Source organism: Ranitomeya variabilis, chromosome 7 (genome assembly GCF_051348905.1).
Source record: "Ranitomeya variabilis isolate aRanVar5 chromosome 7, aRanVar5.hap1, whole genome shotgun sequence".
Classification (NCBI taxonomy): domain Eukaryota; kingdom Metazoa; phylum Chordata; class Amphibia; order Anura; family Dendrobatidae; genus Ranitomeya; species Ranitomeya variabilis.
Window position 1 is genome coordinate 216,390,470 of NC_135238.1, and position 13,182 is coordinate 216,403,651.

The 13,182-nt window shown below is 42.7% G+C and overlaps 2 protein-coding genes across 3 annotated transcripts in view; both read left to right on the forward strand.

The window, feature by feature from the left end:
• The window catches only part of ACVR1C (activin A receptor type 1C), an 80,491-nt gene extending 75,238 nt beyond the window's left edge, over positions 1 to 5,253 (forward strand). For both annotated transcript variants that reach the window (XM_077272924.1, XM_077272925.1), the window contains exon 9: positions 1,650 to 5,253. In XM_077272924.1, coding sequence (XP_077129039.1) covers positions 1,650 to 1,775 — 126 coding nt within the window. In that variant the 3' untranslated portion in view covers positions 1,776 to 5,253. The remainder of the gene's footprint in view (positions 1 to 1,649) is intronic.
• Positions 5,254 to 11,628: 6,375 nt separating this feature from the next.
• Positions 11,629 to 13,182, forward strand: part of CYTIP (cytohesin 1 interacting protein) — a 61,149-nt gene continuing 59,595 nt past the window's right edge. The window contains exons 1-2 of the mRNA XM_077272926.1: positions 11,629 to 11,685; positions 12,831 to 12,896. The gene's annotated coding sequence lies outside the window, so the exon portion shown is untranslated. The remainder of the gene's footprint in view (positions 11,686 to 12,830; positions 12,897 to 13,182) is intronic.

Below are 13,182 nucleotides of genomic sequence, written 5' to 3' on the forward strand. Positions count from 1 at the left end.
GTTCAGACTTAGATCAGACTTGGATCAGACTTGGTTCAGACTTGCATCAGACTTGGATCAGACTTGGTTCAGACTTGGATCAGACTTGGTTCAGACTTGGATCAGACTTGGATCAGACTTGGTTCAGACTTGGATCAGACTTGGTTCAGACTTGGTTCAGACTTGGATCAGACTTGGATCAGACTTGGTTCAGACTTGGATCAGACTTGGTTCAGACTTGGATCAGACTTGGATCAGACTTGGTTCAGACTTGGATCAGACTTGGATCAGACTTGGTTCAGACTTGGTTCAGACTTGGTTCAGACTTGGATCAGACTTGGATCAGACTTGGTTCAGACTTGGATCAGACTTGGTTCAGACTTGGATCAGACTTGGTTCAGACTTGGATCAGACTTGGTTCAGACTTGGTTCAGACTTGGTTCAGACTTGGATCAGACTTGGTTCAGACTTGGATCAGACTTGGTTCAGACTTGGTTCAGACTTGGTTCATACTTGGTTCAGACTTGGATTAGACTTGGTTCAGACTTGGTTCAGACTTGGATCAGACTTGGATCAGAGTTGGTTAAGATTTTTATAAGACTTTGATCAGAGTATGCTATGAGTTTCATCCGATTCTTTTGTACATGGAGAAATAAAAGAAAAAATTCTCCATCTTCTCCACTGACAGTTCATCCGAGTGCTGCCCGACTCTTTTCGCAGACCCATTGACTTGCATGGCTGATTTTGATCCGACCCTCAGATCAAAATCGGAAAGAGCAGGTTCTACTTCGAAACGCGTTGCAATAAGCTATTCGTTTTTCATACTTACCGCCTGGATTAACCTTTGTTAGCGGCTGCACTCAGAATCCACCGCACTCCTCTCCTTTATTAATTTTGCTTATCTGTGTAGTGTCAAAATAACACTGCAATTCCTACTAATAGGTTAAGGAGCGGTATCTTCTGCCTTTTCATAGGGTCGGGTATTAAGTGTGGGATTAGGCTACAAAACATAAAACTGACCACTCAAATGTGAATATAGGTGCAAGCTGCAGTGACTGCGATACTATACAAATAAACAAGTGCCGCAGCCACTGTGTGCACTTAGGTCTATGTGGTCAGTGAGTATATTAATGCTGACCTGCATTACTGCTCTGTGCTCTGTAATGGGCTGTGCGCTCGTCCCATCCGTCTTAGAGTGTGTGCAGATGCGTCTTATGGACGCCGACATACCCACGTTTTCCAAGGAGACAGAGCTCACAGATCCTCTGGGGCGTGTCTCACTGATCCTCTGGGGCTTGTCTCACAGATCCTCTGGGGCGTGTCTCACAGATCCTCTGGGGCGTGTCTCACAGGTCCTCTGGGGTGTGTCTTTAGGCTGCTCCATATAATTACCTTGTGAGCCACGCCCCCTTGCAAAGACCATAAAGATTAACCCCAAATATAAAGACCCATATCTTTGGAGCCGTATAGCTTATATGGAAAAAATAAAACGTGGCACACTCTGGGGAGCAGCGAGAATAAAATAAGAGCAAAAACTGGACAGTTTTGACCTGGCAAAAGGTCCTCTATGAGGTACCTAAGAATCCCTATAGTGGAATATATACATAGAAATATGATAATTTTGTGTCGTGAAATGCAGCCATGTTCTCTAAATTCTGACTTTGTTCTAGGCTCTCAGAGTCATGGGCCGGATCATGAGAGAATGTTGGTATGCCAATGGCAAGGCCCGCCTAACCGCGCTGAGGATAAAGAAGACGCTGTCTCAACTCTGCGTGGAGGAAGACTTCAAGCTTTAACGAGACCACAACAGTCACAAAGACATAAGAGGGATTTGGTCGAAGTTGTGTTTGCTCTACCTCAAAAGTAACAAGTGCCAGACTGGAGAACTGAGGATAAATGGACCCTTGGCTTGTGGTGGTTTTCTAAATGACAGAGCTGATTGGCCCATCTTTATTATGAGGTCCCATGTGTAAAAAAACCTGAGAAAAATAATGCAGCGTCTATGTAGCACCAATTGGGTGGTCTTTGGCAGTCTTAAAAAACATGCTATATACCCTTGCCCGGCTCAGGATGGAGTAGCCGGGAAACCCACTGTGACTTATTGCCTATGGCTCCCATGTGCCTAGTGCCGGTTGGGCCGCTTTTCGAAAGTCAGCTCTTGCCCGCTAAAAGTTATATATATACAGTGATAAAATCCATTATTTGAATGACAGTATAAGCTTAGAAACACTAAAATATTTCATTTTTATAAAAACAGATGTAAAACGTCCAGGTCACAAGACACGCGTGGTCTACAGATAGAGAAGGACAGATGTATTTAATAGAGAACGCGTTTCGGTAAAGGGAACAGTTTTCGCTCTCTCTAACTATTATGTTCAGCCTTCTCGTGTCATAATCCAAATGGCAGTAGATAAAGCTATATATTTATAGACAGTAGATATATTTGTGTGTATAGTCGTTGGTGCGTTTTACATTATCGCTTACTATAGACAGCGCGTGAACCATCGTCGGCACCAAAGTTCTAAAATGGAATGTTTGAGATAAGAAAATAAAAAGAAACAACGCCACCACTAATCCTCTTAGAATCTGGTTGGTATTGCACTCACCTTCATTCGATGGGTTGCAATACCACTACAACCTGTGGACCACAGTGGTGCTGTTTCCACAAAAAAATTCTGTTTTTCTCAAAACGAAATGTGTTTAAAGGGAAACCTTTTGTAAGATGGTGATGGGACCACATCTGTCTGTAAACAGACAATTGACTCTAACCAAAGATAAAATAGTACATTTTTCGCAATTTGTACTTGAGGTCAGCGCAGAAATGAGGTTGATGACCTTTTATGTATTTTTTTTTGCCTTTTTCTTTGTTTAGTTGCACTATGTTTGGATTTTTTTCTGGTTGGCTTCATACATAGGGATTAAATTGGTCTCATGTTTCAACTTTAGCTTCGAGTTAAAGGGGCTTTATGGCCAAGGGTCGACCAATCAGAGCTGAAGCTTTATTTTTGAACCTGAATTAAAACAAAGATTCTAAGATAGTTGTGAAACATAAGGTTTAGGCTGGGCTCACACATCTGTGTTTGGAGGACCAAGAACTAATCGTGGGACGCCTAACCCAAGGTCAACAGCCAATCCTATGAGATGTTGAGTTTGGGCCAGAAGATCCGTGGTTGGTCTGTCCATCGTTGACTTTACTTGGACTGCGAAACCCGGATGTATAAACCACCTTAAAGGGAACCTGTCACATTGAACATGCAATCAGATTGGCCAGGGTGGGAGGAGCAAATTGATATATAGGTTTGTGGGAAAAGATTCAGTGTAGTTAGTAATTTGCTTTTTATATTCTTAGGAGTCCAATGGGTGGTCCTAATCAGTGACAGACTTATCCTTTTATTTATGATCAGGCAGCCATGGTGCCGCCCACTGGACTCCTAAGAATAGAAAGAGCTGGTAACTTAACCAATCAGTTATAAACTATGAGCTGAATTTTTTTATCAATCTGCTCAGCTGTTCATGCTCTACTCCATGGTGCGGGGAGATCGGATAATCTGTACTAGGAGTGCGTATGGCCTCATGGGCCTCCATACAGTCTTCTACGTGAGGTTCTGCCGTAGAATTGGAGGTATTTCCTATTGTCGGTTTCTTTACATTTTTTGGTAGGAAGGGTTGTAGGTTTTGTTTTCAGCTTTCAGGAGTTTATTAAAGGGTTTGTCCCAAAAAATCCTCATCAATCAAACCTAGTCTGATTGGTTAAGACCTAGTAGATGAGACCACTATTAGTCCTTAAAATGGCACTGATCTCCATCGATAATCAATATAGAACTTTCCACTGCTCCCACTGATGTCAATAATCTCCCAAATCTGTGGTTACACATTTAGTGTTGTCAAGATTAGGACCCTACTTGGCAAATTCCCTACGCTCTACTTTTGGGAGTTTTGCGAATCTTTGGCAACTCCTCCAGAAACTTTTCCGGAGTCTCCCAGATGTTCTTGGCAGTGGTGTAACTTGAAGCTCAAAGGCCCCAATGCAAACGCTCCAATGGGGCCCCCAATTATTTCAAGTCCTTAGTAGCATTGGTCTTTTCATATAGGTCAAATATGAATATCAAATATTTTGGCCCACCTAGGCTCCAGGGCCCAGGTACGATTGCCACCCCTGCACCTATTATAGTTACACCTCTGGTTCTTGGAGAGTTGGCGAGTGTGTCCTGGACAGTGTTTCGACTGGTTGGTGAGGCCTGCAAAGTAGGACCCATCAGACTTGTATGCTAAATACGACTGTCATATATGTTTATTTTGGGACAAACCCTTTAAAGAGGATTTCTGCTACTAGACAACCCCTGATTAATGTGTCCAGTGAGGTGAAAAAAAAAAATAAAGAAAATAAAACTTGCCTCCCCTACGTGAGCTTCTGATTGGCTGCAGCATACACAATATGTCAGAGAGGAAGAAATAAGTCTCAGATGAAAAATTAAAAATTTAGTTCTGCAGCTGATCAGTGGCTTCTGATTGGCTGTAGTGATCACGTGATTTCCCCTCCAGTGGTTGATACCAGGGAGCAGCGCTGACTATGGAGGAGTGGTGCCAATCCTAGATGTTTTTATCACATTTTTTTCACCTCCTTGGGCCTTTCTTGTTAAGTTTGTATTCATTATGTCACATTGTGCCTTTTGTAAACCACTTCCTGCAGCGCTGACGTCATGTCGGCAGCACTGCAGCCAATCAGTGAGCTCAGCTGCTTTGAGTGACTTGTGCCGTCAAATTGGGCAGAGCCGTAAGAGCTCACTGATTGGCTGCAGTGCTGCCGACATGATGTCAACGCTGCAGACAATATCGGACACAGAGGGCAGTGGCAGTAGACTCGGCGCTGGACCCGGGGAGGGTGAGTAAAGGAACATTTTAAACAATCAACACCTGGAGGACACAGGCTTTCTAAACCCAGTAAAATCCATGAAAAGCGTCACTACCACCACGGGATAGGACAGGTTCACACATACTGTATTTGAGTATTTGGTGTGGGATGTAGCATCTGTGCTTATAGGGGGTTGTATGAGAGTAAAAATGATTTTCTGCTTTTTATATTCCCAGATACAGCGCCTCCAGTGTCCATAGGTCGCGTCTGGTATTGCAGCCATTGAGTTAAAAGTAATACAGCTGCAATTCCAAACGCAGGACTTGAGTGCTGCAGTTGCGAGAGCAAAAAAAATATTGTATTTTTTTTTTTACTTTCAAAGGACCAGTTTGCTATTCAGTTCCATCAGTAGAACTCCTTACCACCTAGGACCGAGGTTTTGCTGGTGCAGTAAGAATCTTGTGAAATACAGTACAGACCAAAAGTTTGGACACACCTTCTCATTTAAAGATTTTTCTGTATTTTCATGACCATGAAGATTGTAAATTCACACTGAACGCACCAAAACTATGAACTAACACATGTGGAATTATATACTTAACAATAAGTGTGAAACAACTGAAATTATGTCTTATATTCTAGGTTCTTCAAAGTAGCCACCTTTTGCTTTGATGACTGCTTTGCACACTCTTGGCATTCTCTTGATGAGCTTCAAGAGGTAGTCACCGGAATGGTCTTCCAACAATCTTGAAGGAGTTCCCAGAGATGCTTAGCACTTGTTGGCCCTTTTGCCTTCACTCTGCGGTCCAGCTCACCTCAAACCATCTCGATTGGGTTCAGGTCTGGTGACTGTGGAGGCCAGGTCATCTGGTGTAACACCCCATCACTCTCCTTCTTGGTCAAATAGCCCTTACACAGCCTGGAGGTGTGTTTGGGGTCATTGTCCTGTTGAAAAATAAATGATGGTCCAACTAAACGCAAACCGGATGGAATAGCATGCCGCTGCAAGATGCTGTGGTAGCCATGCTGGTTCAGTATGCCTTCAATTTCGAATAAATCCCCAACAGTGTCACCAGCAAAGCCCCCCCCACACCATCACACCTCCTCCTCCATGCTTCATGTTGGGAACCAGGCATGTAGAGTCCATCCGTTCACCTTTCCATTCCTTGTGTTCTTTATCCCAAACAAGTCTCTTCTGCTTGTTGCCTGTCCTTAGCAGTGGTTTCCTAGCAGCTATTTTACCATGAAGGCCTGCTGCACAAAGTCTCCTCTTAACAGTTGTTGTAGAGATGTGTCTTCTGCTAGAACGCTGTGTGGCATTGACCTGGTCTCTAATCTGAGCTGCTGTTAACCTGCGATTTCTGAGGCTGGTGACTCGGATAAACTTATCCTCAGAAGCAGAGGTGACTCTTGGTCTTCCTTTCCTGGGGCGGTCCTCATCTGAGCCAGTTTCTTTGTAGCGCTTGATGGTTTTTGCCACTGCACTTGGGGACACTTTGAAAGTTTTCCCAATTTTTCGGACTGACTTACCTTAATTTCTTAAAGTAATGATGGCCACTCGTTTTTCTTTACTCAGCTACTTTTTTCTTGCCATAATACAAATTCTAACAGTCTATTCAGTAGGACTATCAGCTGTGTATCCACCAGACTTCTGCACAACACAACTGATGGTCCCAACCCCATTTATAAGGCAAGAAATCCCACTTGTAAACCTGACAGGGCACACCTGTGAAGTGAAAACCATTCCCGGTGACTACCTCTTGAAGCTCATCAAGAGAATGCCAAGAGTGTGCAAAGCAGTCATCAAACCAAAAGGTGGCTACTTTGAAGAACCTAGAATATAAGACATAATTTCAGTTGTTTCACACTTTTTTGTTAAGTATATAATTCCACATGTGTTAATTCATAGTTGTGATGCCTTTAGTGTGAATGTACAATTTTCATAGTCATGAAAATACAGAAAAATCTTTAAATGAGAAGGTGTGTCCAAACTTTTGCTCTGTACTGTTTATATATTTTATCCTACCGGGGTTCTATATAAGCAGTGTATGGGGCATTTAGCTGCTCCGGATGTCCTTCCTAACGATCAGTGTTGCCGTTTGGGTAATGGTACGTAACCAGACGATGCCAAAATATTGAATTTCTTGAAATACTATTACTAATTCATTGCTAAAACCAAATTTCATTCCAGCTTCTAGTTCACACTACAATGAAGGAATCACTTTTTATTCTGCTTTGCCAATATATATTTTTATTAACCCAATATATGTGTAAATATCAATCTGTATTTTTTATTTTGTGTTTATACCATATGTTTCTAGACCCCTGTTTTGGGGTTTGGTGGCACATGGAGTCCCCACAGTGAGGACCTCTATGTGCCGCTTTCTGATGTTTCTCTACACAGGACCGGCTTTAAGACACATGGGGAAATGTCCTGAGGCCTCCACCCCCTTGGTTGTCCTCCTTTATCCACCCCTGATGGCTGTTCAGTAGATATGAACAAATCAATTCTATTTCAAACTTGCCAAATTTTTCCCAAAATTTTGATTTACGGCGAATCGGAAGTTCTGCAAATCTTCCAATTGCCCTTATACCTCATGTGTAACACTCTGAGCTCTCCTAGGACTGCACTGAAACTCTTTCATGCTCTTTAATGCAAACATAGCCTTATTAATGTCATAGTGACCTCCACTTTGGTAGCTCTTTATCACTACTGTGCGGTCCGTAATGTTTGTTCATTGTTTTATGGCTTTCTCTCTGTATCTCTAGTCTATGGCATAGCTGTGAGCTGTGACGTCCTCTCACTGTTCAGATTCATATACTGGCCGCTGCATTCCCTTCCTCTGCTTTTATACTGGTTATAATAGTCCCTCCTGATTGGTTGTGCTATAGCATGTGATGTGATAGCTGAACCGCAGTATGGGGAATCCTGACTGAGGTCATAGGATCCTTCTTTGACTGATGCATCCTTCTGCAATATGTAAAATGGAGGTGGTCATTTTAGGAAATCCACACAAAGCGAATCACAAAATTGTTCGACCCTACATGTGGGACTGTTCCCAGAATGCCCTCTTGTGGTCATGGTTTTGCTAAACCAAGTACCGTTTCCATCCAGTTTGCTGCACTGTCCCTGTTACTTTGTGATTAGCAGCGTCAGGTAAAACATGTCAAGTTCTTCTTATGTGCAGTCATACTCCCTGGTGTTCTCCGTTTGCCTCCTGCTATCTCCTCTGCTCAAATCTGCATACCTTTCCTCCTGCTTGCAGGAGGTGTGCCTCAGTGGTATGTGGATTCAGTGGTAACTCTAAGGGCCCCTTCACACTGGTCGATTCTGCTACGATTACGACGCATTTGCGTCATATTCGACATCGCAGTACGAGCTCGTAGCCAGCGGTCACACTCTACGATGTTAACGCTTTTTCTGACGTAGTTGCGATGTGAACGTCACGCGTCGCAATCGTACGCTACCCTTCACACCGCCATAGTCCTACGACTCCGAGCGTGACGTATTACCAGCATGGGCGTGCTAAAACGTCACGCCCAATCAGGAGACAGGTATGCGGAAGCCCAACCCACGTAGTCGCATTACGAGCTCGTATGACCGCCGTCACATACTACGATTTCGACCGCCACAGCGAGACATTTACGACGAAAGAAAGTTCTGCTCTTTCTTTCACATCGTACGATGCTGGGCTGCGTCGCAGATCGTAACGCCATGTCACACTTTGCAACCTCGGAACGAGGACGGATAAACGTCACAAATCGAACGCTCGTTCAGACTTTGATTGCACAGTGTGAAGGGGCCCTAAATCATGTCTTTCCCATCCTATCCCACAGCCCTGGAACGGCAGGGAAGGCATGGCGTAGCTTTACCAGTGCACTCCCAATGCCGCTGAACCGGTCATTGTGGAAGCAGGAGGAAACGTATACCGATTTGAGCAGGAGACAGACAGAGGACACTGTACATAAGAATTGTATAGTCACTTTTTAGTGCCATGATTGACAACCTGAGCTTATTTGGGATATTACTTAGTAACAGACCATGCATGAGGTGGGTGACACAGCCGGCTATTTACAATGGGTGTCACCTGCAGACAGGTTGCAGTGCCACCGCTGGAAGGTGGCCCCCAGCGCTGAATACAGTGCATTCTATTACTATTTTCTTTTCCAGTGCTGAACACATTGTGATTGGTTGGGGGGCACTTAGCCTCCTGGTGGGAGATCTGTTTTTCTTATGACAAATACTGTGATTACAATTCATTCTATATAGTGAAATATTCAATCCACTCACAAGCCGCGGTTGAATATGTATGTTTTATGCTTTCAATTCCAATCTATTGTTTTATTATCCATTCCAGTTGTGTTCGCTTTGTTTACTGTATCTCCCTTGTTAATAGTCAAAGATTGAATTATCTCAGCTCAAGGAAACTTCGGGCGCGCTAATTATCCGCCATCGAAATCTGCCTAATTAATGCCTCATCTTTTAGGGGGGTTAATATGACACAAATGAAATTATTTTCTGCAGAGCAGGCAAACAAGCCATGCATCGGCAGAAGTACAGAATATATTAATTGCTTTTCATGTTATACCAATTTATTCCATGGAGTTATTAAAGTATTCATTATTAGTAATAGAAATATTGACATGTAAGTCATGGACGAAGTGTGAGAAACTACCCGTGCTCTGCGGTTGGTTTGCATATTTTTCTCCTGAGCTCTTTTTGCCTAAAACAGAGCTTCAAATCCCCTGCAAAGCCATAAAAGTAACAGAAAACACGTGGACTACCAGCAACTACCACTAGAGGGAGCACTCAGATTACTATTATTCAGACAGTATTCAATTAGCTCCAGAGCTCCCTCTAGTGGAGGCTGAAGGCAGACAAATAAAAATAGATTTTAATCCATATCTATGCAGATGATTTGGGCATCAGAAAAACAAAGTGCAGACTGCTATAAAATCATTCTGAGCCTAAAACTTATAATAAAAACAGGGATTTAAATAAAAAAAGGTTTCAAATCAGAACATAATATTGGCCATATATTAGTAAATCAGAAGTTAAAGTACAAAGTTTAGCAATTCTGATTTCTACAAAGATATTCTCGAGCACGCCGAGGACACTCGGTTAGCACACGAGCATGCTCAGATAACACCTTATCCGAGCACGCTCGCTCATCATTAGTAACTAATTAATTAATGAGTTTTATCTAAACCACAACCTTCTTCGGAGGTGAAAAAAAAAAGGTGAAGACCCCAAAACACGCTTTTTTTTTTTGTTTCCTTTGACTATAAACAGTTTTTTTTCTGTATAGTATAATGTATTATTTTTTTGTGATGTACTGTATATTGTATGCATATGTTATACATACTGACATATTATGTAGGATGTACACGGCGCAACCAAAATCAACATCACATGCACATTGTGTATATCAAAGAATACAATGTCAAACATTGGGCTTATTAAGTATATCTGGACTTTTTAATGTATTTTTTCCATGCATCATTTTTATGAACATGTATTGTTTTGTAAAGTGGTAACTATAGTCAATTCTATCAGTGTTTCATTGAAATCGAAATATATATTTTAAATAAAAAATGAAAAATGTAGTTTTTGTCGAGTTCATTTTTTAATATTTTTTTTTAAATAAATTGTGGCAATAGTGTGATCCGATTTTCCCGGATGAGTAGAAGATATAAGAAAATTTGTCCATCTTCTCCATTGTGTAAACCGTGCAAATCAAACTGCACTCAGATGTCATACGAGTGCAGTCTGATGTTTTCTATCATTAACTTGCATGGCCGAATATTGGGTGCAAGTTGTGCATTCTGTGATTTTTTCCTAGGATCGGCTCAGTCCGAGAAAAAAAATCAAACATGTCCAAAGCCCCATAGAATATCATTGGTCCAAGTGCGATCTGATGTTTCATCATAAAGCACCTGGAATGATAATACACGCTCGAGCCCTAAGCTCTGATAAGAATGCTCTATAGAGCTATGGTCTATATGGTCATGGCTACGTTATTCATACAGCTGCTTCTTGGTCATGATCTACCCACTTATGTCCCAAGCACTGTGCAGAAAATATTTATAGGGAGCCTGTCAGCACAAAATGACTGTTCAAACCAAGCAGAAGTGCTCATTAACTTTTGGCGTTGCCAAACCGTTCAATGAACTTTCCAACCTTCTTGTTTTCCTTCTTTCTCTTCCTTCCTCTGGCTCCTGTAAAGCCAGAACTGTCAATCAAGGAAGAGGAGGCATGGATAGATGGAAATTAAGTAGGTGGCAAGGTGCACTGAACTGCTTGGCTACGCCAAGGGTGCACCGAGCGCCTGTGCTTAGTTTGAACAGTCATTTTGTGCAGACATGCTCCCTTTATTTTCACCTCCTTTTTTGCACAGTTTATCTCTGCTTACTCATATCACAGCCAGCCCTATTGTAGAATCCTGTTCCTGGTCCTGTAGGTTCGCTATTCAGCTTCCTTCTCTAGTAAGATAATATTCTTCCTTGTAAAATCTTGTAACAAAGATGAAGCACATCGAGACGATATCACGATATATTACATCATGTATAGGGTCAAAAAAATTCATGTATGCATTTAACTCTTCCACCAACTGAAAAATAGCGCAAAAAAGTTCCAGATAAATGCAAAAAAAAGTTTATTAATTTACGCAATAGTAATGAATGTTTGGCAGACTTGGCATATTCTGGAACAATCTGATTTATCTTGCCTGTTTTTTTTAAAGTTCCAAAGAATATTGGGTCATGGATGTAATGCTGAGGCTCTGAAAGGTTTATATCCCTAGCCGGACCTGCTCCAGTGACGTCTTCCTCTGCCATCAGGCCATATTACCTCGGTGCGCGATACTAGTAATGGATGAGGCAGCATTGTTATTATCACTGAGCGGGGCCGGCGCTGTCCATCTAGGAATACTGGGGTAGCTGTGAGGGTTTATGTGCTGTCCGACTAAGGAGTAATCCACTCCCTGCTGTTTCCTTTGGGGCAGCGCCATGCCCGATTTAAACCTCCAGCAGTTTGCTAGGAGTTGCCAGTTATTGCATTTGGTTTTCTGTCTTGCTGGCAGGTTTTTCATATTCTGCTACTGATCCAATACCAATTACATCTTATCCCTCACCTGTCTGACTTTGTTTTTGACTGGCATTTTGGTATCTTACCCTGGCTTTTCTCCTGACAATGGTTTTGTCTCTTGATTCTGTCCCTGGTTCTGTTCCTCCAGTTACTGACCCGACTAGTCTTTGTCATGATCCAGTCCGGGGTTTGTTTCTGATTATTCCCTCCCCGGGATGGTCATGCGGGGGCTAATGTTCCTTGCATCATTTTGGGATCTGTCTGGCTATTTCAGTCCGCTGTTACCTGCAAGCAGTGTCAGTTATAGTTCCGGTCTCTGGCTTGAGCAGCTGACCCGTTATGCCTTGATTTGTCCTCTGCCCGTTTCTGTGTTCCCCTGTGACTTCACTTGTTGTAGTACTCGCCCTCTGTGTTGTGACCCCTTGGTATTTGACTCGGCTTGTCCTCTGACCTGTTTGACTGCATTGCGTCTCTGGCTTTCCTGCTCCCAATTGGCTTTGACTTCTTTGGCTTGTTTTTGACTGTGTATTGCTGTGACCTCTGGTACTTAGTTCCCTCTCTGTTGCTGACCTGGCTTTTTCTGACTACTCTCTCGCCACCTAGTGGCTTCTGCCTGCTGCTCTGTGATTTCACTGTGAGTGTACCTGTTTTCCTTCACCCGCACCCCCTGATGGAGGTTGTGTGCTACTGCGCTGCAGCAGGCATTATAGTTTGACTTTGTCTCTGGCTCCCTCCTCCGGTCAGCAGCTATTCGGAGGTTAAGATTGTGAGCCCATATTCTGTATAGTGGTTAAATTGCAAACGGGGTTCCTATGAGACCTGTTAGATTGGGTTGTCCCAAGCCTTTCTGAGATTTTCTTTTTGAGCAAACATCCTCAGACTGACTACACAGAAAGTAACCTTTTCTTGCAGATCAAAAGAACAATTTCTAGAGGTTCAGATTAATTTGATGTGCCACCATATGTCGCCTCTCTAAGGGTAAGTGCACATAGTGTTAATGCACTTAATCTACAGTATTTTCTTTTCAACCTATCCTATAATGTGCCCATTTACAAGATAAAGGACAAAAGTGTGTTGTTTCAGCCTCCGGACAGCCGGAATGTGTCTGCATACCATTTATTTTCATAGGAAAGCGCAACAGACAGCGCTATTCCATACAGAAGGCTACTGAAAAGTGAGGCGAACCATGCAGTATGATTCTTTACAGTAGGTCCCTATAGGGGACGGATGCATAGAAATACACTATCCTGACGGTATGCGGCTG